This window comes from Myotis lucifugus, unplaced genomic scaffold (assembly GCF_000147115.1).
Source record: "Myotis lucifugus unplaced genomic scaffold, Myoluc2.0 scaffold_84, whole genome shotgun sequence".
Lineage (NCBI taxonomy): Eukaryota > Metazoa > Chordata > Mammalia > Chiroptera > Vespertilionidae > Myotis > Myotis lucifugus.
In genome coordinates this window covers 3,793,202-3,819,568 of record NW_005871132.1, presented here as the reverse complement: position 1 = coordinate 3,819,568, position 26,367 = coordinate 3,793,202, and the positions used below count along the sequence as shown (strand labels likewise).

The following is a 26,367-nucleotide window of genomic DNA, read 5'->3' as shown; positions in this document are numbered from 1 at the left end:
CGAGCCCACAACCCAGGCATGTGCCCTTGACTGGAATCGAACCTGGGACCCTTCGTTCCCCAGTCCGATGCTCTATCCGCTGAGTCAAACCAACTAGGGCTCAAAGATGGATTCTTCATCTGCTATTTGTTAGCTTTGTAACACTGAATAGGCCATTTAATGATAATAATTATATTAATATCTACCATTAATTGTGGACTAATTTTTGCTAAAAGCTAAATAACAGAGGCATAATATCATGGGTTTATTCAGGAAAACAATATTCTAGGTACTTACAAATTCTGATTTATTAAAAGAAGATAAAATTACATATAGTAGCTAGTAGAGAGTCTATTACAATGGTGTATCATAAAACATATCACTACACATGTATTATAAAAACTGCAAAAAACAAAATCAGTTACCCAAACTTTTTTTAAGACTCTGTTTAAAAAAAAAAATCCTCATCTGAGGCTGTGTTATTGACTTTTAGAGAGAGAGGGAGAGGGAGAGAGAGAAAGAGAGACTTTGGTTGCCTCCCATATGCACCCTAACCAGTGGTGGACCCGCAAACCTGGGTATGTGCCCTGACTGGAATCAAACCCTCGACCTTTCTGTGTACAGGATGATGCTCCAACCAACTGAACAACACCAGCCAGGGAAACTTCTTTTGAACAATGCTTATGTGTTCTAGAGAAATTCAACCAAGAAGTAAACAAATAAAATGTAAAATATTTTGGGGAAAATAAAGTCTATAAACATTTAAACAAATTGCTTTCTGTTTCTTAAGAAAACTCATTAACTACCTGATTCTAGTCTTCAGCTATGTCCATGTTAGCATTGGTCCTTTTGATGAGTGATGATGAGGAGGAAAATCAGCCAGGTGAGGTCTAGAAAGGGACGTTCTACCTCTCCCTGCTACTTTATCTCCCGCATAAGCTAACTCCTCTGGCCCAGTTGTCCTTCTTCAGCACTCAGGTTGCTCTTTAGCTCCAAATCCTCTTCCCTGTATCTTGAGCGTTCCTGGCTTTTAAAGGTGCTGACAGTCCTTTAGCCTAGGATCCATTTGATTAGTCTTCACTCAAAAATGTAACTGCTAACATTTTATAGTGCTGACATCTGATACTCATTTTAGCATAGGAATAGTTCAATTTATCAAATTACTTCTTATCATAGGCTTGTTTTCTAGAGAGCTAGGTTAATGTAAAACATTGTATTATAGCTGATTCATATGTTCACTTATGTTGGAATTTATCTTGTACTTATTTTATCATTGTTAGGCACATAAACATAATGAAAAATATTTTATTTAAATATAAATTTATTTTATTTTAGCAATAATAGAGCATACATTTTTAAGCTAATTCAGAAATGCAATTACAATTAAGATAAATGTTAGATCCCCCCCCCCCTAATTTTATATCTTTATTCTATTTGATTTTAGGACGAATAACATTTACAGAACCAAATATTCAGAGTGTGCCAAGAGATTTTGAGATCCAAATGCCAACACTAGTAGGAGAAAGCCCACCTTCCCAAGCCCTAGGCAAAGGCCTACTTCCCATGAGCAGGTAGACATTATGTTTTTTTGTTTTGCGTTAATATATTTTTGTGAGTATGAATGGCTTGAAAATAGCCTAGTGGACAAAATAATGAAAATAGTTGAAATTTCTGTTTTAGCTATATACATTTCTATTCTAGACACTATCCATTCCAAACCCTGAGTCTGTCTATAAAGAAGCTAGTTGAGGGGACTAGCTTCCCACATGGGAGTCTGTACTTGTTCTTCAATAAATTTCCACCTTTGCTATAAAAAAAAGAAAAAGAAGAAGCTAGTTGATGGTGAAATGCTAAAGACCTGTGCCAGGATATGATTATTTAAGTCAAATACTAAAAGGAAGAGTTTAGCAAAGTCAGGAATATCCCCTCTTGCCATCCTCACTTACACACAAAGGGAAGAAAAAGCATAGATAATGTATGTTAGATCTGGTCAAAGAGATTTGCTGAGGTGAGCTAAATGTCAATGAATTATCTCAGAAGTAGTTTGTGGGAAAGGCTTTTACAGAAATGTTTTACTTCCTACTTAATTGAATGTTTGCAAAAAAAGAGTCTATAATCTTTGTTAGGCTTTAAAGTAAGTTTCAAATAGTAAGGTTTTTAAATTTCTTAGATGGAAACATTAACTTTACTGAAAAATCAGGCCTTTTCACATATTTGAGTCTACTGCATGTTCAGCTGATGATGTTGTTTGCTTGACAGAAGAGGAACTAAGAAGGGCTGTGGTCTGAACTCCGTGCACCAGGCACAGACGGAGGAGAGAAGCTCAGACAGAGGGATGCCGTTTTCGGTCAGCATGCGGCACGCCTTTGTGCCTTTCCCAGGTAGGATGCTGACAGTTTTTGAGCTTCTCATTACTGTAGGGATATTTTTCAGAACACTGATAAAGCCTGCATTATGACTAAGACTAAGAAGGATGCATTCATACTTCCATCTTTCCTCTGCATAGCCTGCTTTTCCCCTTTTTGTTGCCAGGTGTGTAACAATCAGTTATCATTGTCCTCATGACCTGCTCTGTGGGAAACTTGTGTGGTGTATGGTCATTGGCAGCAGCCTGCTGAAACCATGTTTTCCAAGGTCATTGTAACCCTTTTTGGAAAATCCCATGAATATTTTAGTCCTCATCTTCTTTGACTTCTATACAGCATTTGTCACTGGTAATCAACCCTCATTTTCCTCAGTCTCTCTCCTCCCTTGACCACTAAGGCACACTTTTTTTTGTCTCTCTTTCTGACTTGCTTTGCATTTTGTTTCTTCTCCTTTTCTCCAGACTGCTGCTTACTCTTACATGGGTTATAACCCCCAGGCTGTCCTCCTGCCTGACCTCTCCTCAGTACTCTAGCCATAAACCTTTTGTCATTAAAACATTTGGAAGTCATGATCTAACTCCCAGGTAATCCCTACTGTTGGTATATACATTTGCCCTTTTATGTTTTGCAGGTTGGCAGGTCTGGGTCAGTGCAGTTAACTATATGAATTTATTTGGATTCTGTCAGAAACATATATTCTAAGAGTGAATTCAATTCTATGATAGCATTACCTGCTTGGCAAATTTCACTTTTGCTTTTTAAATATGAATTAACACCATTTTACGATTGTAACCATTTTTAAGTAGTATTCAGTTCTGTGGCATTACGTAGGTTTGCCTTGTGCAATCATTACCACACCCATCTCTAGAACTTTTTCATCATCCCCAAATGGAATTCTGTGCCCATTAAACACTAACTCTCCCTCTTCTACTTCCCAGCCCTTGGTAACCACAATTCTACTTTCTCTCTCTATGAATTTGACTACTCTAGTACCTCATGTAAGTAGAGTCATACTGTATTTGTTCTTGTGTACCTGGCTTATTTCACTCCACATGATGTCTTCCAGGTGCATCCATGTTGTGGATTTCCATGTTAGAATTTCCCTTCTTTTTAAGGCTAAATAATATTCCATTGTATGTGTAAACTTCATTTTATTTATCTGTTCATCCATCAATTTATTCTTACCTAAATAATAAAATTTTTTAATGCAACTATTTTATACTGCTTCTGTTTTAAATTTTTTAATTAATTTAAATATATATGAATTCAGTCTGGAAATTTCTGCCACTCAATGACTATTTTTATTCTGTTTTATTTTCTCTAAGTTTATCAATTACATGTCCTAGATATTTTAGAGTTTATAATATGCCTCACATCACAAACTATCTTTAAAAAATTTTACACCACATCATCCAGAATGTAAGGAATTTTTTTATTTCCCTTTTCTTGTAATTGATTTAATCATTATGACTATTATCAGTTCTGCTTCGTAGTTGTTTTTGCTTTAAGCAGTCTCTGCTTCGAGAGACCATAGTGCTCTGCTTCCTCTCTCCTTCCCTGCAATGCATTCTGGGAACCTGAGACAGTTGCATAACTCACCCCCCTCCCTTCTTCCCCCCTCTCAGGGACTGTAGTCTGAATTGCCTGCTGTCCAACACCTGAACATAGTTATTTCACATATGTTGTCCAGGTTTCTCATGTTTATGGCTCTATCCACTGAGCAAAACTGGCTAGGGCAAAACTTGTTTAGTTTTGTTAGGTATTGTCAAATTGCCATCTAATATAATGGAAGTAAGTTACCATTTACTTCCTAATAACAATCTATGAGTATTTTTTTTCTCAGCCTTACCACAGTGTGCTCTCCAACTTCTAGACTTTTGCAAAATACATAGAGGAAAATTGTTTCTTGCTGTAGACAAATATGCATTTCTGTTATTGTGAATGAAGTTGAGCTTTCTTTAACATGTTTAAGTTTCTTTTATTCTTATTTTTATGAACTGCTTGCTTATGTTTTGTCCTGTTCTTCATTTATAGCACCTTTTTTTATATGGCAATGAGTTCTTTTTAATATTAGTCAAATATTTTTCCTACTTTTTCTTCGAACCTGCTTTTATTTTTTTTCTTTTGGTTTTGCCATGCATATCTAATCCACTCATTTCTAATCCATAGGTAAATTATCTGAATAATTTAAAAAACTTTTCTTCACATATCAACCACTTGATTTTTTTCAATTGCATGTCTTTGTTTTTGTTTTACTTTGTTTTTAATCCTCCCCTGAGGATATTTTTTCCATTGCTTCCCAGAGAGTGGAAGGAGGGAGGGGGAGAGAGAAAGAGAGAGAGAAACATCAATATGAGAGAGATACATAGACTGGTTGCCTCCTGCAAGGGTCCCGACTGGGAACAGGAAGCAAACCCCACAACCCAGTACATGCCCTTGACTGGGAATTGAACCCGAGACCCTTCAGTGTGAGGTCTGATAACCACTGAGAAACACCGGCCAGGGCTGAATGTCTTTTTTTTAAATTATCCAAGTGGAGCACACATTTCTCTCCAGCCCACTTAAAATGTGCACACATTGGAAACCAGTTTGTTTGTTTGTGCATTCGTTCATTCATTCACTCATTCATTCAACAACCTTTTAAGAGTCTATTATGTGCCAGGAACTGTGCAAAGTTTTCTATAGAATGCAAAGGAAAATTAAGTCTCTTATCCCTAAAGGTCAGTGCTAGTGGGTGAGGCATGAAAGAACCACTTTAGATGATGCGTCAGGTGCTGTGGGAACACTGAAGGAAGCACTGCCACAGTGGTTAAGGAGCAGAGGTCAGGGGTAGCTTTATGCATGTTATGGATACTTGAAAGCTAAATGAAAAAAATGATCTAAGTTACAGAACTGAATTGCATCATATTAAGAGCAAGTTTTTAATTTTTGGATACATGATCTCATGGTTCTATATTAGAACTAAATTTCTGTCAACCTTCTCAATTATATAAAACGTGGATTTGCCTTTGTTTCAGCTTTTCTAAAATTATTTCTACTTCAGGTGGTGTAATATTAGCTGCTGATTACTCTCAACTTGAACTGAGGGTCTTGGCTCATTTATCCCAAGATAATCGTCTCATTCAAGTATTAAACACTGGAGCTGATGTTTTCAGGAGTATTGCAGCAGAATGGAAGATGACTGAGCCAGAGTCCGTAGGGGAAGATCTGAGGCAGCAAGCAAAGCAGGTAATCTTAGTGAATATGCTTAATATCAGTGTGAATTTTAATGATTCAAAAAAATATCTCCATCATTTGCAGTTGAAGACTGATTTCTTCTTTGCATCTTTCAAACTACATTTATCTGAGCCTCTCTCATGGTATTCATTGTACTTGCCTTCGTAGAGTCAATAAAAAGAATCAGACTTACATTGAGGCAATTTAGTGTCAGAATAGCCATTTGCATTGGTGGTGGTAGTTGTTGTTGTTGTTGTTGTGTGTGTATGTATTTAAAAAATATCTTTGTAGTCTGCACACATCCCATATTTTCATCTATTTTCACATATCATTGAGCCACGGTGCTTTTTATAAAAAGACTAGAGGCCCAGTGCACAAAAATTTGTGCACTCGGGGGAGGGGGTCCCTCAGACCGGCCTGTGCCCTCTTGCAGTCTGGGACCCCTCGGGGGATGTTCACCTGCTGGCTTAGGCCCGCTCCACGGGGAATCGGGCCTAAGCTGGCAGTCAGACATCCCTCTGGCACCCCGGGAGCCCTCGGGGGATGTCCACTTGCCAGTGGGGGCAGGCCTAAGCTGCAGTTGGACATCCTTAGTGCTGCTGAGGAGGCAGGAGAGGCTCCCACCACCACCGCTGTACTGGCAGCCATCAGCCTGGCTTGTGGCTGAGCAGAACTCCCCCTGTGGGAGCACACTGACCACCAGGGGGCAGCTCCTGCATTGAGCCTCTGCCCCCTGGTGGTCAGTGTGTGTCATAGTGACCAGTTATTCCCAGTCATTCTGCTGTTAGGCTCAATTTGCATATTACCTTTTTATTATATAGGCTAGAGGCCTAGTGCATGGGTGGAGGCCCGCTGGTTTGCCCTGAAGGGTATCCCAGATCAGGGTGGGGGTCCCGCTGGGGTGCCTGGCCAGCCTGGGTGAGGGGCTGAGGGCCGTCTTCAGTCTGGCCACACCCCCTTCAGGGTGGGGGTCCCCACTGGGGTGCCTGGCCAGCCTGGGTGAGGGGCTGATGGCTGTTTGTAGCCTGGCCAAGCCCCCCAGCGAGGACCCTCACCCCATGGGGGTGTGGCCAGCCTGGGTGAGGGGCTGAGGGCCGTTTTCAGGCTGGCCACAGCCCCTTCAGGGGTGGGGGGGTCCTGCTGGGGTGCCTGGCCAATCTGGGTGAGGGGCTGAGGGCCGTTTTCAGGCTGGCCGTGCCCACGGGCTGGAAGCAGGTATCTGGGATTTATTTAACTTCTATAATTGAAATTTTGTAGCCTTGAGTGGAGCTCAGGGCCAGCCAGGGCAGGCAGGAAGCTTGGCTTTCTCCATCGCCGGGGCAACCCCAGCCTCCTGCTCGCTCCAGCTCCGTGGCCGCCACCATCTTTGTGATGGAGTGAGGGAGTGATGGTTAATTTGCATATTACTCTTTTATTAGATAGGATGCTCTCTAAATGTTTGTTAAAAAATAAATATTGCTGAACTGTGGATTATAATTAACTAGAGGCCCGGTCTCCCTCAGCCTAGTCTGCACCCTCTCCAATCTTGGACCCCTCGAGGGATGTCCAACTGCCAATTTAAGCCCGATCCTGCAGTCCGACATCCCTCTCACATTCCGGGACTGCTGGCTCCCAACTGCTAGCCTGCCTGCCTGCCTGATTGCCCCTAATTGCATCTGCCTGCCAGCCTGATCACCCCCTAACCGCACCCCTGCTGGCCCAATCACCCCCAACTGCCCTCCCCTGCCAGCCTGATCACCCCCAACTGCCCTCCCCTGCTGGCCTGGTCATCCCCAACTGCCCTCCCCTGCAGGCCCAGTCGCCCCCAACTGCCCTCCCCTGCCAGCCAGATTGCCCCCAACTGCCCTCCCCTGCTGGCCCGATCGCTTCCAGCTGCTCTCCCCTGCTGGCCTGATCGCCCACAACTGCCCTCCCCTGCTGGCCTGGTCATCCCCAACTGCCCTCCCCTGCAGGTCCAGTCACCTCCAACTGCCCTCCCTTGCTGGCCCGATGACCCCCAGCTGCTCTCCCCTGCTGGCCTGATCGCCCACAACTGCCCTCCCCTGCTAGTCATCTTATGGCAGCCATCTTGTGACGATGTTGGTGTGGCCATCTTGTGATGATGTGAGGGCGAGACACCACTTAGGCTTTTATTAGTATAGATAACTGATAGCTTTTTAATTTTTTGAGGCCATTGGTTAGCTAATCCACCTGTGAACTTCATACTCCCTTGGACCTTTCAAATAGGCCCACATAGTTTCTACTCCTGAATGATGTCAGGCACAAAGACCATCAAAGGCCACATTTACACCCTTTCCTGGCCTGGGTTGACACCGATACTTCCTTACCACATGACCTGTGGGAAATCTGATGCCATTTTCAAAAAAATAGGGTTGATGGCTGAGGTAAAGGCATGCCACTCCCACCTCTAAGATCCTGCTTTACTAGTTTTACATTTACTAGGATACTCACAGCTGTAATTCTTGACCTCTCACTACTGTCTATTCTCAACCTTGGCTGCACATTAGAATCACCTGGGAATCTTTTTAAAATCCTGATTTCCGGGCCTCATCCTCCGGAAATTCTCTTTCTTTGTTATGGGGCAAGGCCACAACATTAGTAACAAACAGAATTTCTGGAGGATGAGGCCCAGAAATCAGGATTTTAAAAAGATTCCCAGGTGATTCTAATGTGCAGCCAAGGTTGAGAACCACTGGTTTAGCACCAACACTGTTTCTCCCATGACTTAGAAAGCCAGCTTTGTCTTCTCTATTTAATCTCCTTTGGGGTCCTGCATTTAGCAAGAATCAAACCCCAGGTAAAATAGGTAATATGCTAATATTTAATCCTCAAAATAAACCTGTGAAATAGGTATTATTTTTATCTTCATTTTATATAGGAGGAAACTGAGACACAGAAAGTTAATAATTTGCTTAAGGTCTTATAGCTATAAATGGTAGAGCCAGGATAAGTTCAAAATGCCAGAGTTTAGACATTCTGACTTGGTAACCTAAACATTTTTCCCCTAATGATAGTGGCCTCTGTTTAATAAGTTCTTGCATGATTTAATAGTGTTTATGCTATATCAATTTTCCTAAATTACTATGCACTGAACCATCTAATTCTTTAGGGTTTTTTTTTGTTTTGTTAGATCTCTGAGATCTTAACACTAAGTAATATCTGAGTTTAAAAAAGGAAAAAAAAATCGGCATCACAACAAAATAAAGTATAGAAAGATCAAAAAGGAAAACAAAAAAGGAAAAAAATTGTCTCAATGTATTCAAAAAAAGGAAAAAGCAAAATACTATTAGCTGTCTTATCACATTAAAAGTATTTTGGAAGTCCTTTTTTACTAATATGTATTTCTTGTTTTCAAAGAGAGAAAGGAAGAAGGGGAGAGAGATAAAAACATCAGTGATGAGAGAAAATCATTGATTGGCTGCCTCTTGCACACCCCCTGCTGGGGACCAACCCTGCAACCCTGGCATGTGCCCTGACTGCAATCAAACTGTGACCTGGTTCATATGTTGACGCTTAACCACTGAACCACACTGGCCAGGCTGGCATTCTAATACTCATTTTTTGCAAGTTACCTTTTAAAATTTTTGTAAGTTACCTTTTAAAGCAAGTTCTATATACATGTTTACTTAGCATGTATATAGAACTTGCTTTATGGCATGCAGTTTTCTAAACACTTATAACTGATTTAATCCTAACAATCCCATGATATAGGTATTACTACTGTCTTCATCTTATGAATGAAGAAATCAAGATGCTAAAGGTTTCTGTAGCTTGTGCAAGATAATATATCTTGTAAATGCTGGAACTAGGATTTGGACCCATGCAATACTTATTAAATCAGTTTATTTATTGACCTATTTAGATCATTTTCCTTCATTATGCCCAAAATTTCATTACTTTTTGTTTAACTCAAATGAATTCTGCAGTTGTGGGATTTCAGGTGGCTGTGAGGTGAAAAGGATATTTATTTCCAATAAGTCTTCCTATTAGCAGGCTCTTTCAGTGCTATCTAAAGGTGGGGATAGGAGTGTTTGTACGCTTTTTTTTTCCTACTCCTAGGCACTTCTTTAAGCAGAAGTTAATGAGGTTTTGAGGAGTTATGAGGAGTAGAAAGCTGCTCTGAAGACTGGATAAATGAGAAAGAAATCAGGAATAAATCCTCTCTTTTAAATCATAGTGATTAGCCTGGGCCATGTGACTCCAGTTGGGTTGGAGCATCATCCTTGTACACAGAACGTGGCAGGGTTCTATTCCCGGACCAGGGCACACGCTCAGGTTGCAGGTTCGATCCCCAATTGGGGATCGGCAGGAGGAACTAATATCTCTCTCTCTCTCTCTCTCTCTCTCTCTCTCTCTCTCTCTCTCTCATCAATAAAAATAAATAAGTCACTAGGATTACTTTCTTAAAACACACAACATTCATGTTCAATCCCACCCTTTGTTTCTTTCCGTCTCCAAAAAACAGTACTGCTAAAAGGCAGAAAAGATGTTTAGCTTTTATGGATCTAACCCACCAAAACAGATCTAATCATTTCTCTGACTCACTATGAAATAAAACGCTTATCAAATTTCAATTTTAATGAACTTTTTATATTTGCATTTTATATAGTTATGACCTTTCATTTACTTACTGAGTGTGCTGCCCTCCTTTCAGATTTGCTATGGAATCATTTATGGAATGGGAGCTAAGTCTTTGGGAGAGCAGATGGGCATTAAAGAAAACGATGCTGCTTGCTACATTGACTCCTTCAAATCCAGATACACCGGTAAAGAAGCCTCGAGTGTTACCTTCTAGGTGCTATTCTTTTCAACTGTCTTTCCATATTATATTCATTTTAAAATTTTGCATTACAGAATTTTTATTAACATTAATTGGAGGTTTTCATCAGACATGTTAATGAAATAACATTAACCTTATTATAATTATTTACTAAGATGTGCTTTTTTTTTCATAAAAGTAGGGATGGAAATGGAATAGTGGAATGCAGCAAATGTATATGCTACCGTGTCATTGTGAATATCTCATACAATCTTGGACTTATCCTGTGCTTTAGGTTTAGATGGCTTTAATATGAAACAATAAGCCATTGGTAAATGTACCACAACCTGTGAGAGAACAATTGTTGTTATAGAGCAACTTGAGTATCACTATTTTAAATTTTCTTTTGGCAGTTTATTGAGGTATAATGTAGATAGAATAAAATTCACCCTTTTTAGGTGTATAGTTCTATGAATTTTGACAAACGCACAGTCATATAATCTATACCACAACCAAGATATAGAACCATCACCCCCAGAAAGTTCTTTTATGCTTCTTTGTAATCAACTTTGTCCCCAGTCCTCCAAAAGAAATCTTTATTTACACATGACATGATTTTGTACATCAAAAATCATATGAATTTTACAAAAACAACTACTAAAAGAAATATCTAAATTTAGCAAGCTCCCACCATACAAAGTCAAGTTCTAAAAATCAGTTGTATTTCTACTAGTAATAAACAATTACTATATAAATAAAAAATAAAGATATATATATATATATATATATGTATATATATATATCCTATCAAATAATAGACAAACATGGTAATTAACCATACCTCCGACATGCTTCCCATTGGCTAATCAGGGCGATATGCAAATTAACTGCCAACCAAGATGGCGGCCGGCAGCCAGGCAGCTGAAGTGAACAGGAGGCTTGCTTGCTCCAGTGATGGAGGAAGCCAAGGTTCCCTGCCTGCCGCTGCTGGCTTCTGAGCTGCAGTCTAAGAAACAATGTTGCAATTATAGAATCTAAACAAAACCCAGATACCTGCTTTCAGCCGTCAGAGCTGGAGCAAGCAGGACCGAAACAATGTTGCAATTATAGAACCCAAACAAACCCTAGATTCCTGCTTTCAGCAGCCGAGGCCTCAAGCTGGAGCTGGCCTCAGAGCTAAAGTCGGCTCTCAGCTCCAGTGACAGTCATAGAAGGTAAATAAATCCCAGAATAAAAGAAAAAAAGGAGAGGTTGGGAACTTCAGTCGCCCGCCAGCCTGAAAATGGCCCTCAGCCCCTCACCCACCCTGAAGGTGGTGTGACCAGCTGCAAACAGCCATCATCCCCTCATCCAGGCTGGCCAGGCATCCCAATGGGGACCCCCCACCCTGAAGGGGGTGCGACCAGCTGCAAACAGCCATCAGCCCCTCACTGAGGCAGGCCAGGCACCCAAGCGGGACCCCCACCCTGATCCGGGACACCCTTCAGGGCAAACCAGCCGGCCCCCACCCGTGCACCAGGCCTCTATCCTATATAGTAACAGGGTAATATGCAAACTGACCCTAACAGCAGAAAGACTGGGAATGACTGGTCACTATGACACACACTGACCACCAGGTGGCAGACACTCAATGCAGGAGCTGCCCTCTGGTGGTCAATGCGCTCTCACAGTGGGGAGCTCTGCTCAGCCACAAGTCAGGCTGATGGCTGCCAGTACAGCGGTGGTGGTGGGAGCCTCTCCTGCCTCCTCAGCAGCGCTAAGGATGTCCGACTGCAGCTTAGGTCTGCTCCCCAGTGGCAAGTGGACATCCCCCGAGGGCTGCCGGGCTGCCAGAGGGATGTCTGATTGCCATCTTAGGCCCAGTCCCCCGGGGAGCGGGCCTAAGCCAGCAGGTGGTCATCCCCTGAGGGGTCCCAGACTGCAAGAGGGCACAGGCTGGGCTGAGGGACTCCCCTTCCCCCCCGAGTGCACAAATTTTTGGCTAAGTGTCTGTCCGACCAATAGCTCTGATGCACACTGACCACCAGGGGGCAGACGCTCAATGCAGGAGCTGCCATGACACACACTAGCCGGCACTACAGACCTGGCGCTGACAAACCAACACTTGGCTTCCCACAAGTGGGACACAGGCCCCGCCACCTCCCCGGAGTGACACCCCACCAAATCACAGCCAATGCTGCCAAGAGCCCAGGGCGCAAAATGCAGCTCATAGCCCAGCCCAGCTTGAAATGGTCACTGTGGACGCCCGGGTAATGGTGTCCCGTAGCAATGCCCAGCTTCCTTTCCCTAGCAACTAGCCTCCTTGGAGTTTCTTCAGCCCAAGAACTCGACTTGCTTTATAGCCAGGTGCAAACATTTTACATTTTAACCAAATGTCCGTGAAGTGTTTCCCTGTGCCTCATCTCATTTGATCCTCACAGAAGTCGTTGAGTAGGTAGATAGTAGACTTGGTAGAATCCTACAGTGGGGCCTTGACTTATGAGTTTAATTCGTTCTGAGACCGAGCTCGTTAAGGAGCTCGTTAAGGAGCTTGTTAACTCAAATTACTCTATCAACTCAATGCAAAAAATCGGCCGAGAGACAGCTGATATCTCAAAAAACTCGTTAGTCGGGACACTCGTAAGTCAAAGCCCCACTGTATTTTCTTTTCATTAGCAAGACAACAGAGATTTAGAAAGTTTAGAAACTTGAGCCGACTGAAAAGAAGTAAGAAATGGTGGAACTTGAAAATGACTTCAGGTTTTCTCACTGTGCAGAATATAGTCAAACACTGCTAGAGTTAAATATTTTACCCTTTGTTCTCCCTGTGTGATCTACAATAATAATCTGTTTCGTGTTGATATTTACTGCTGTGTTGCTGACAATTACCTGAAAGAGAAGTTGGGGTGCTTCACTGGGCTGGAAAAAGTTTAGCTAAATCAGAAGGCAGGTCTAATTAAGCAAGTTTATTATATATCTATAAAAGGCTAAGTTGACTCGTGCATGTGCGATACATATAAAGCTCTTGCTGGCACCAATCACATGCATGTGTTTCGATCTGTCATTGTCGATCATGAATTTGGTTGACACTTCTATTATAGAGAAAGGGTGAATAGCGATATTAACATATTCCTTCTAATTAATTTCCTTTCAGTGTTCACAAATCTGTGTACTGGGTCACTAGTTTATAATAACATTAGAACACATGAAGTACTTAGGCTAAATTTAATAATTTCAATATTTTATTGAAAACTTCAAAGCAATCCTGAGAGAAACTGAAGAATACTTAAATAAATGGGAGGTTTACCATGTGAGTTTATTAGAAGGCAAAATATTGTTATGATGACAATTCAGTGCAATGCCAATGAAAATTTTATTAGACTCTTGTACAGAATTAGATAAGCTGACTCTAAATTTATATGGAAATTCAAAGGGGCTGGAATAACATTTTTTGGAGAAGTACAATGTTCAGTGATTTTGAAATTTATTATAAAACTACAATAATTAAGGTAGGCATAAGAGTAGACGTAGAGAACAATGTGTCACAATAAAGAGCCCAGAAATAGACCTATTACATATGTGGCAAGTTGATTTTCAACTAAGTTACCATGGTAATTCATTGGAAGAAAAATAGTCTTGTCAACCACTGGTATCTAGGAAAACTAGATACCAGTATGGGGAAAAAAGTGAACTTTCACTTTTTTTTCACATTATATTAAAAAATTAACTTGATATGGAGCATAATCTTAAAAGTAAAGGCTAAAACTATAAATCTTCCAGAAGAAACAGGGGAGAAAAGCTTTGTGACATTGAGATAGGCAAAGATGTCTTAGATAATAACAACACTGAGTCATAAAAGATAAATACTGATAGCCCAACTGGTGTAGCTCAGTGGTTGAGCATTGACCTATGAACCAGGGGTCATGGTTTGATTCCCAGTCGGGGCACATGCCCCGATTTGTGGGCTCGATCCCCAGTGTTGGGTGTGCAGGAGGCAGCCAATCTATTATTCTCTCTCATCATTGATGTTTCTATCTCTCTCCCTCTCCCCTACTCTCTGAAATCAATAAAAATATTTTTTAAGAAAAGATAAATACTGATAAAGACACCATTAAGGAAATGTAAAGGCAAACTACAGACTGAGAGAAAATATTTACAGCTCCTATTATCTGACAAAGGATTTACATCCAGAATATTTAAGAACTCTTATAACACAACTAGAGGCCCAGTGCACAAATTCGTGCATGGGTGGGGTCCGTCTGCCCCAACCTGATGGGGGCTGATTGGGGGCAGGGCCAGCAGGGGGTCTAATGCTGGAAGCTATAGCTTTCCTCCAGCTGGATCTAATTATACTTTAAGGATGGCCAAAAGAAAACCCACAACAGAACTGTTTTGCATTTCACGTGCCATGAGATGAAGTTGTTTATGTGTTGTTTTCAAACGTATATCAAGATGGATGATGGCCCTTTAATGATTTTTGCATTCTTCCCGGGGTTCTACTCTCAGTTTCCCAATATGATCATCATGTCTGTTTGTTTAAAAGGTTTTCTATTTTTTAATGTGCCTACCCTTTGCTGTTGCTCCTGGCAGCCTACAGGTCTTCTTCGGCCCCATTTAAAGAGAGATTGAAAGCTCACCTAATCAGCAAGGCACTGCAATTTCACAAAATCCCCACCCAGCCTCTCTACATTCCTCAGCAAAGGGCCGCCATCCCGTTAATGCTTAGGTCACCTTTTTGGCTAACTTGGAAGGTCTCCTGGGGCTGCAGGCCATGGAGGGAGAATTCCACACCTTGGCTGCAGTATTAGCAGAGCCCTCTGGAGACTCTGGTCAGGGTCAGAAGGGACTGATAATTATTTTCTTGTGCTTGCACTAAATGTACATGCACCAGGGAGCCAGGTAGTGATATATGGGTGTTGGGGGCCGATCGGGGTGGAGGCCGCCCAGAGGGAGGTGCCATGGGCAGTTGGCAGCCAGCCCTGCCCCTGATTGGGGTGTTGAGGGCCGATCAGGGGCCAGGCCGGCCGGGGGTTGGGGGAGCCAATCAAGGCCCGGATCAGGCTGGTTGGCTCCTGCAGAGCACGTCATAGCCACCGGTTGGTCTGGTCATTCTGGTTGTTCTGCCATAACAGTCGCTGGGCTTTTATATATATAGATGCTAAGAAGGCAAATAATCCAATAAAATAAAGGTCAAAGATTTGAACAGACACTTCACAAAAGAAGACAGATGAATGACCATATCAAATGTTATCATTTGTTAGTCATCAGGGAAAAGAAAATTAAAACCACAAAGAGATGCTATTACAAAAACAACAAGAGCCCTGACTGGTTTGGCTCAGTGAATTGAGCATAGGTCTGGGGACTGAGGGTCCCAGGTTCAATTCTGGTTGAGAGCACATGCCCCAGTTGCAGGCTCTCTCCCCAGTGGATGTGCGTGCAGGAGGCAGCCAATCAATGATTCTCTCTCATTATTGATATTTCTATCTCTCCCTCTCCCTTCCTCTCTGAAATCAATAAAAACATATTTTTTTAAAAACACAAGAAAAATGACTAAAATTAGAAACATTATATCTCTTTAACATTGCTGTTAGAGTTGTGAAATGGTATAACCACTTTGGAAATTAGTATGGCTCTTTCATACAAAGTTAAACATAGACTAAGCCATTTGATCCTGCAATTCCACTATTGAACATTTGCCCAAGAAAAATGAAAACATATGTCCAAAGACTTGTTAATATAAAAACATTCAAACCGGTAAAGAATTTTTGTGAGTTTATTTGAGCCAAACTGTCAACAATTGTCAGGAAGCAGTATCTCAATGGATTAGGATAATGCTCCAGAGAGTGGCAGTTTTTCATCTATTTTTATACATTGCAATGAAAGGAAGTGATGTAGGTGGGTTACATGAAATCCATTGGTGATTAGAGAGGTGGGAGAAAACAAAGGCGGGGTGGAGGGGGGACCTCTGGGATTGGATAAAAAGTAAAATGATAGGTACATACTTAGGTGGGTGCAGGATGCTTAACAGTCAATAATTAAACCTGATAACAGTACAATGAAGGAATTTCTGGTATCTGCCCTGGTGCCCAGACACATTAGGTTATGCCCCAAGGGGTCTGGAAAAAGGGAAGTTACAAGTTATCCAGACATTTCCAGGATTTGTTATCATAGATGCAAAAAGACAGATAGGCTCATTTAAGGTAAAGTTTGACCTTGTCAGTGAAGATACCAGCCTAGGTAGTAACTATCCACCATAACTGCTTTTAGTTAAAGTTACTTTCAGACCATCCTTTGTGGTTACTTTAGGTCTCTGAGTTTGCAAGACTGCCATGCAGGCCTTCCCTGAGCTTGTCAGGTTAGCATGTGGACTTGAACATGAACGTTATAGTAGTTTTATTCATAACAGCCCAAGATTGGGAACAGTCCAAATGCCTATCAACATGACTATAAATAAACAGATTTTGGTATATCTCTGTGATGTAATACTACTTAGCAAAAGAAGGCAGACACAAATGAGAACTTACAGTATAATTCAATCTTTTATGATTTTCAAGAACATAAAAACTATAATATCTTATATAATAAAAGCCTAATATGCTAAGTGTCTGGTCGTCCTGTTGGCCATTCAACCAATCAAAGCGTGATATGCTAATGATATGCTAAGGCCGCTCAACTGCTTGCATTAATGTGCACTGACCACTAGAGGGAAGACAGTCGATCAGTTGACCAGTCGCTATGACCTGCATTGACCACCAGGAGGCAGACACTCCGACCAGTAGGTTAGCTTGCTACTGGGGTCTGGCTGATTGGGACTGAGCGAGACACGTCAGACACACCCTGGAGCCCTCCTGTGGTCCCTCCCTGGCTGGCCAACCTCCCACGTCCCTCCCCAGCCTTGATTGTGTACCAATGGGGTCCCTCAGCCTGGCCTGCGCTCTCTCACAATCTGGGCTGAGTGACCTCCCCACTCCTGAGTGCATGTGGGATCAGGCCTAAACCAGCAGTCAGACATCCCTCTCGCAATCCGGGACCGCTGGCTCCTAACTGCTCACCTGCCTGCCTGAATGCCCCTAACCACTCTGCATGCCTGCCTGATCGCCCCTAACCACTCGCCTGCCTGCCTGATGCTCCTCACCACTCGCCTGCCTGCCTGTTTGCCCCAACTGCCTCTGCCTCGGCCCCCGCTGCTGCGGCTTCATCCGGACGGATGTCCGGAATGACATCCGGAAGGTTGTTCAGCTGTCCAGTCTAATTAACATATTATGCTTTTATTATTATAGATCATTCACCTGAAATGAGTGCTGTTTACTGTATATAGATTATATCTCGGAATTCATTATTTTTATTTATTTATTTATTTTTAAATATATTTTTATTGATTTCAGAGAAGAAGGGAGAGGGAGAGAGAAATAGAAACATCAATCATGAGAGAGAATCATTGATTGGCTGCCTCTTGCACGCCCTACCCTGGGGATCCAGCTGCAACCCAGGCATATGCCCTGACCCGAATCAAACTGTGACCACCTGGTTCATAGGTTGATGCTCAGCCACTGAGCCATGCCCAGCCCGGCTCATTGTTTTTTGTTTGTTTGTTTTCATTGTGTGTTTTTTAAAGTAGTTCTTTCAATCTCTAAATATTAGAAGGCCTCCTACAGAGTCAGGTAAGAGAAATTGTAGAGCTTTCTTAAATCTCATCCTTTTATTTGCTCTTCACTCAACAAAATCACAGTAATTCCTAAGGAGAAAAGGCTAGAACCTGATTGCTTTCTGAACTTTCATGCTAGTGGTCACATATCACCAACAGCCGTACTTGGCAGGGCAGGGTTTTCTCTTCTTCCTATCACTCACTTTCCTCAAATGTTTCTCCTGTGTCAGCCACACAACAGAAATCCTCAAACGAGGAATTTCAATTGGGAGACATTAGTATTTATTACTCAGGATGAGCAGAGCTATGAGAAAGCAGAGATTGCATATATGAATAAAGTTAGATAAGCATAGTCTCTATACTTTTGGTATATTTCTTTATATTGAAACTATTGAATGAAATTAAGAATGACTTTAATTGTACTCATTTCTTTTTTTTCCTTTGTAGGGATTAATCATTTCATGAAAGAGACAGTGAAGAATTGTAAAAGAGATGGGTTTGTTCAGACCATTTTGGGAAGGCGTAGATATTTACCAGGAATCAAAGACAACAACCCTTATCATAAAGCTCACGTATGTTGAAATCCTCTGGATTTTTAACTTAAAATTTCAGTGACATATACTTTTGTTTTTAATTTATCTTTATTGTTGGAAGTATTACCGATGTCCCCCTTCTATCCCTCAATGACTCCCTCCATACCCCCCAGCCCCAGGCCTTCACCACACTATTGTCTGTGTTCATGGGTTGTGCATATATGGATATAAATTCTTTGGTTAATCTCTCCCCACCTACCCACCCTCACCTTCCCGCTCATTGACATATACTTTTCAACAAAGACAACTGCTGCTAACGTCCCTTAGAAGGATCACTAATATATTAATTGGGTCTTGTGTTCCATTAAGGATTTCTGAAGTAATGGCACCTGCCAGTCTTTGGGAGGCTACTGTAAATGTCAGCTCATGTTTATAATACTTCATTTAAAGATCTTTCAGTAAGCTAGTTATTTATTAGCTTTGGTAATAAGTTATAAATAAACTTAATTCTTACATTTACTATTTGTTCTTTGTTTTACATACCGTATGCTAATTTGTCATATCACTCCAGATTGTCAATGCCTTCTGAGATTAACATCAGTCATTAACATCAGTACAAAGATTTAGTGATGATATTTGTTCAAATTATGAATAAAATCTCTTCCTGAAGTCATTAGGATTCATAAAAGCATTCTATATATCTGAGCATTTAAGCTTCTATTTTAGTTCAGATCTTTCTATTTTATCAGTCTTTATATTATTGTAGTGATATCCTTGATCTGTTGAAGAAAGCTTTCTCTACCCCAACATCAAGAAAATATTCTCTAGAAATTTTTGTTTTGCCTTTTACATTTATATCTACAATCAACCAGCAATTGATTTTCATGTTATTAGAGATTGAGGGTCAGGGTCCCCTACCTCCCCCATTGATATACAATTGTCCCAAATTATTGAAAAGACAGCTTTCCCCCCACTGCTCTGTGGTGCCACTTCTGCCACAAATCAAATAATATGGATGTTTCTGTTTCTGTACACATTATTTTGGTCTGTTGTATTTGCTCATCCTTTAGGACAGTGCCACACTGCCTTAGATATGCTGCTTTGTAAGGTGTCTTGTTATATGGCAAAGTTTTCTTACCTTGTTCTTTTCTTCCTCAAATATTTGCCTATTCTTGATTCTTTGCATTTCCATATAAATTGTAGAAGCAGCTTATAAATTTCCACATAAACACAGAATCCTGTTGAGTTGTTTTTGGTTTTTTTTTTGACTGCCTTGATTCATAAATGAAGATGGGATTAATATGGACATGGGCATATTTATAAATTTGAGTTTTCAACCCATGAACATGATCTATTTGTTCATTTATTTAGGTCTTTAAGTCTTGTTAAATTCTCTCAATAACATTGTGTAGTTTTGGGGAAGAGATTGTATATGTTTCTTATTAGATTTACAGCTAGGTATTTGAAAAGTCTTAATTCTGTTGCAAATGGCATCTTTTTTTAAATTATTCTTTTCCTTCCTTTTTTACATTTCCTAACGTGTGGCTGCTCACACAAAGACATATAATTATTTTTATTGTTGTTCTTTTGTCTAGAAACGTTGCAAGTATTACATATTAGTTCTAATAATTTATCTATAGATAGTTTTAGATATTCTATCTACACAGTTATTATCTGCAAAAAAAAGTCATTTCAGCTTTTCCAGTTGTTATCAGTCAGATGGTTGGTTCTAATGACCTGATCTCCCATGATCAGAAACCTGTATTTTTTTATGCCTATGAAAAGCCCTGGTCATAAAGGGACTTGAATTGTGGGACACAAAGCTAAGATTGCTAACTTTTCTTATTTTGGAAGAGAATCAAGGAAGTACAATACCATGAGAGTGAAGTATATATTTTAGTCATAGTTTTCCTTGCATATGTCAGTGAATACAACCCCAAAATTTCAGTGGCTTATATAATAAGCAGTTTTATTTTAAATTCACATTATAGTTTGGCTCTGGGTTGACTGTGGTTCTGCTCCATATGTTCTTCACTCTGGAATCCAGAATAAAGGAAGAATCCCTCCCTGGGACAGGCCTTTCAATGACAATGTCGGATAGTTTTCAAACCTTCTTACTTGCACTGCACGTCAGTATTACTCACAGTTCATTGGCCAAAACAAGTCAAGGCCATCCTTTTAGCGTGAAAAACACTTTAAATTACATGGCAATGGGCGGGCCTGTGTAACTTCACAGAGAAAAGCGGCAAATAGTAACAATAACACAGCACTCCACCTGAAGTTTCAACCAGGGGAGGGGTCAGTAGGACGCTGAAATTCAGTCACTCTTTAAACAGTGACAACCGATTGAGTTTACGGTGGATTCATCAACATTTGGCAAAAGAAAAGTTAAATTTTTTTAAACGGCCCTGACCAGTTTGGCTCAGTGGATAGAGCGTCGGCCTGCGGACTCAAGGGTCCCAGGTTCGATTCTGGACAAGGGCATGTACCTTGGTGGCGGGCACATCCCCAGTAGGGGGTGTGCAGGAGGCAGCTGCAGCTGATCAATGTTTCTCTCTCATCGATGTTTCTAACTCTCTGTCCCTCTCCCATCCTCTCTGTGAAAAATCAATAAAATATATTTAAAAAAAAATAAAAAATTTTTTTAAACGTCTGTCTCTTTAGCAGGTATTTAATGTGCTAGGAGTTAAGTGTACCCAGGAGACAGGGAACTGGAGAACACCTCTCAAGTTACATAGACCCCTCCTGCGAGGAGACTCTTTCCATTTACTGAGAACTTTTGGGACAACAGGAACTATATTCATGGATAGGTTATACTTTGGATATTAACCCAGACCTCATCCCTACTGCCCCTGGATGATCACTTTTAGCAGCTATGGCTGCCTGCCAAGAGCTCATGGCAGCAATCATTTAAGGGCGTTCTAACTTAACATCTAGGGAGCTAAGATCTGCATTTGCACTAATACCTAAGGATTATCCTAGCAGCCCATAAAAAGCTCTGTTTCATACCCAAGGGCTGCAGACCTGCCAGGGGCAAACTACATACAACCAAGAGGCCCCGGATATGGGGGATGTACTTGGAACATTCCAACTCACATCACAAAGAATGACATTCTACTTATGTCTATTTAGGATTAATATGAGTTATTTTGAAATATAGGTTCTTTAGAGTGAACTTTAGAACAGCTGTAACATTGTAACATTGATGATATATATTTATAAAATAAAATAAATTTGAGCTACTAAGTATATTCTAAGTGTGGTACAGTTTTTGGTTCCTGACTGTTGAATATTTCTAAACAGAAGCAGTCTGACCTTCTGTTCATCATGAGGATGACAGCCCAAAGTCTGGAGCCCTGATCATTCCAGTTATTGTTCTTAGATGCTGCTTAATCAGTGATTTCTTGGCCCAGATTTCCAGTCTGGTTGCAGATGTAAGCACTGATCTGGGTGCTAAAAACAGGTATGAAACCATGTTGTGTGTCTGATGAGAGCCTGTTATTGTTTTTTATAGGCTGAGCGTCAGGCTATCAACACAACAGTCCAAGGTTCGGCGGCTGATATTGTGAAAATAGCCACAGTTAACATTCAGAAGCAACTAGAGACCTTCCAGTCAATCTTCAAATCCCATGGTCATCGGGAGGTTATGCTCCAAGGTGACAGAACAGGTTTGTTCATAAGTGAGGCCCTACTATAGCATGGTGAGATTTATTGCATCAGGAATGAAAAGGAGATGTATTTTATATATTATTGCTCAGCAGTTCTCCAACATTTTGGTCTCAATTTGTCTTTACACTCTTAGAATTATTAAGAATCCAAAGACCTTTTGTTTATGTGGGTTATATCTACTAAATTGCATTTTCAAGTTTCTTTAAAAGATAATGCTATATATGATATTGTATATGTTGATTATTTCATAATCTAGTATTACTTAATGCTCAATGAATAATAAAAAAACATTATGAGGGGAAAAAAACAAAGAGATCAAGGTAGTGAACTACATCCAAGTTTCCTGTTGGTGAATTTACTTGGTGTAAAACCAAACTACTGAGACTTTGGATAAAAATGTATATTTAGTCATTTCCATATTAAGTGGTAAGCACTGAAAAAAAAATAAGGGAAAATAACCTCTGCATGTTGTTAAGAAAATACTTTGACTTTGTAGATGCTTTGAAAGGGTCTCGGCGATCCACTGTGGTCCTCAGAGCACAACAGAAGAGCATGTTGATTTTACCTACTCATGACCTTCCTTGTTCTCTAAAGTCTGGGAATATACACTAAGCTCACCTCCTTATCACATATATTTCTTTGCCAATAATGTCATCTTTTCTTACTTTTGTTCTCAAAATATTTTCCCTAAGTTCTCTCCTTATTGCTTGGATAGATTATTTCTTGTTTTAACAAGTACATAGAACTTTCCCTTCTCTCTTTGTCTCATGTCCATCCTTCTGCTTTAAATACCATTTCACGGTCACTGAGATTATCAAACTATGACTGCAGCCATGTTTAAATTTTCCTGGAAAGAAGTTAAGAAGGTTTCAGGCATAAAGGGGAAGAATAAACTTTTTGAGATAGGGCAGAAAAGGTATAGATCAGTTCTTGACAATGGAATTTGCTATTTTTAGAAGAAACATATATATTATAGAGAATAATACAGCCAGTTATATAAAAATATGTTCACTTATATATAAAAATACATAGATATAAAAAAACCTATTTGCCCATCAAATTAGGATTTTTTAGTTTAATTGTCTTCAATGCCCCCCAAAATATGTAAGGCTGATCATTCAACATTTTATGTGTGGGAGTATGTATGTTGGCAAACATATATATATATATATATATATATATATATATATAGAGAGAGAGAGAGAGAGAGAGAGAAATATTTGGGTAATAACACTGTACTATGTACTTTGAAGGGTTTAGAAATCAAGGTTATCAACCTATGTTAAAATTTAAGGAAAGGATGGGAAGATAGGGCCCTGACTGAAATATTTGCACAACTCTCCACAGCAGAGTGATGCAGTGTCAAAGTGAGGATGTAGACATTAACAGCCTTTAGAATGAGTGGGAGGCAAAGTAGATATGTAACTGAGGATGACTTCATGGTACTGTGCTGGGTGAAAAGTAGTAGCAGGTCAGGGGGATCAAAGGGAGCCCAACCTGAGGAAACAGACCACACAGGGAACAGGAGGATCATGCATTCTGGGTCAGAAGCCAAGTACCCAAGGGAAATGAAGAGGAGAAAGGTATGGTGATCAGAAAGCAGAAAAGCTAGAGCATCCAGACAGCTAATGCCGTGAGATAAGTGGGGCCCAGTGGGGCGCATCAGATGTCAGCCAAACTGGCAAACAGATGCACAGCCTCTGCAGCCTGGTGTGAGGCAGCCTGCCATGGCCTCATCTGCATTTGTTCTCTTACCTTTGAGAGCCACCTGTGGGGAAACGTGGGCTGCAGATAGTGACAGCTAATGAACTCTGAGGGAAGCACTGGGTATTGAAGGAGATGGTAAGCTACTTGTGCTGTCCTGAAGGGTAAGTAGGAAATTGTATGGCAGAAAGGAAGGACTGCAAACATAAGGGCAAACAAAGGCAGTTGCTCTAAAGGTATTAATGTTGAACCTTATTTTAGTGATCAGAGGGGCATAATCTATAGCACCAGGCCCAGCTGGTTAGGAAATAGTAGCTAAGTTTAGTGTAAGTGATTTATAATCCTTTTTGGAGTCATGGGTTTTATAGATCATCTCCCCAGAAAAATGTAGACATAGACTCTTACATCCACTGCCAAGGAGTTCACACACACTCTGAAGTCCACGTTTGGACCCGAGGTTTAGAATTACTTGTCTAGAGTATGGGGTCCAATTGGGGAGGCACCGGTTCTACTATAGTGACACTTCTGGCCATAAAAATATAGCAGCAAGTGTCCTTCTTAGAAAACACCGCCTAATGACAACACCAGATCACTTTGCTGGAGAGGAATCAGGCCCCATACTGCTCTGGTGTTTTTCCTCAGAGAAGCTGTAGTGGGGACTCCATGGAAGGAGAAGATGTATCTGAGAAATAAATTAAACCAGAGTTTTGAACAGATTTCTTCAAACTTCATTTACTGGCTTCTTTGTTAGACTCCTCCTTTCTGGGAGGAAGTTGATGGGGATTTAGTTTACCTGATAGTTGGGCTAGGTAGCAGCCAGCAAGTAATTAGTTCCCTGATAGTTCTAAATCTTATGTGTTTTAATCTCGTAATTAAAATTTCCCAAAGTTTCTCAAGATCTCTAAAAAAATAAAATTATCCTATGGCAAAATGACATACTTATCAGTTTGCTACTTTTTTTCCATGGGGTAGTATTGTTACCGAAGAGAAAACTGCAAGGGATGTTCCGCCCAATCAGAGGAGGCTTCTTCATCCTTCAACTCCATGATGAACTCTTGTATGAAGTGGCAGAAGAGGATGTGTTTCAGGTATTTTTACTGTGTTTTCCATTTTCCATTCTATTGAACGTTCAGGCGCTGTATGGGTCAGGCTAAGATGCATGAGGTTTCTGGAACTCTTCCCCAGCCCTACGATGGCTACATCAATGTTGTGTCCTTAAGTGTTTAGAAAGAACTAAGAGTGCACAGTGTCATACTGTTGTTAAAGAAATTCCTGGTGCAGGGATGTTTTTGTCTGGGAGAAGTGGGGTGAGAATCTGGAGTCTAGTCTTGAGGGTTTCAAAGCTGAAACTGGCAGGGCTCCTGCTGGTCAGTGCAGACTTGGGATGCCTGGCTCTCCCGAAGTCACTTCCAAGCACCAGGTGAAGAGCTCCAGTCTGGCCTGTTATCTCAGTCTGGCCTGTTATCTCGGTGGGTAGGCTGGGAAACATTCTTTGATTAGGCAGAGAGTTTGTTGACCTCTTTTTTATCCCCCCACCCCCACCCCTAGGTTGCTCAGATTGTCAAGAATGAAATGGAAAATGCCTTAAAACTTTCTGTGAAACTGAAAGTGAAAGTGAAAATAGGTGCCAGCTGGGGAGAGCTGAAGGACTTTGATATGTGAACATACAGCTGGTTCAGGCCTCCTGAGAGGGAAGCCTGTGCAGGTACCAGTACCTGGAAAGAACAGAGATTACCCTTTCACCTGCTTCATGAAAACAGAAACCCTCAAGTCCTGATGGACTCAGGACAGTAATTCTATATGGGAGTTTCAAAATGTGTATGAGAGTTTATTCTCTGTAGTTCAATGACTCTACACTCTCAGAGAGTATCTGTGAAATTGCCTCTTATCATTTACTGTGGCTCTAAACAGGTTCGGCACACAAGCTCGAAATACGCACTTAGCACTTTGGGTCCTCACCTGTCTGGATGGAGCAGGAGAAAGATGGAGCCACTGCCTCAGGGGTATTTCCAGCCTTTCCAGGACTCAGACAGTTGTGATTCAGATTCCCAACAGGAGCCACAGGCACATCAGGACCTGATTTCACGTATGCCACCAGGGTTAGGCCTGGTGTGTGACCTTTCTCCAATATCAATTTAAGACTACTCAAGTAGTATTTTTAAATAGCATTGGCTAATAACGAATTTTATAAAGTGGTAAGACTTGATATGGATGCAGTCAAGGAATTGGATTTTCATAAAATGCTATTTTTTCTTCCTTTCTTCTCCTCAGTTCATGCAGTGAATGTGTTTGCAGCACTTAGGCATAAAATAAGCTCTACCTCTTGAAGAGATATCCTGTCCTGTCAGAGCAGATGTCTGTATTGCAGGTTAATATAATACGGCCAGAGCAGGAAAAACCCTCTTGTCAGCTCTTAGTGTGTGTCTGTGTTTGTGGCATTGTTAGAACCCCCACCCTGTAAGATTGTACTTTAATAATCCCAGTCAGAGGTGTATAACTGACCATTTTATGTTAAAA

The 26,367-nt window shown here is 40.9% G+C and overlaps 1 protein-coding gene across 1 annotated transcript in view; it reads left to right on the top strand.

Annotated features, from left to right (window-relative positions):
* Positions 1-26,367, top strand: part of POLQ (DNA polymerase theta) — a 91,412-nt gene extending 65,045 nt beyond the window's left edge. Inside the window, exons 23-30 of the mRNA XM_023755804.1 lie at positions 1,424-1,550; positions 2,239-2,360; positions 5,389-5,573; positions 10,216-10,327; positions 18,392-18,516; positions 21,992-22,145; positions 24,823-24,938; positions 25,399-26,367. Of these exons, the coding sequence (XP_023611572.1) occupies positions 1,424-1,550; positions 2,239-2,360; positions 5,389-5,573; positions 10,216-10,327; positions 18,392-18,516; positions 21,992-22,145; positions 24,823-24,938; positions 25,399-25,512 (1,055 nt within the window). The 3' untranslated portion in view covers positions 25,513-26,367. The remainder of the gene's footprint in view (positions 1-1,423; positions 1,551-2,238; positions 2,361-5,388; positions 5,574-10,215; positions 10,328-18,391; positions 18,517-21,991; positions 22,146-24,822; positions 24,939-25,398) is intronic.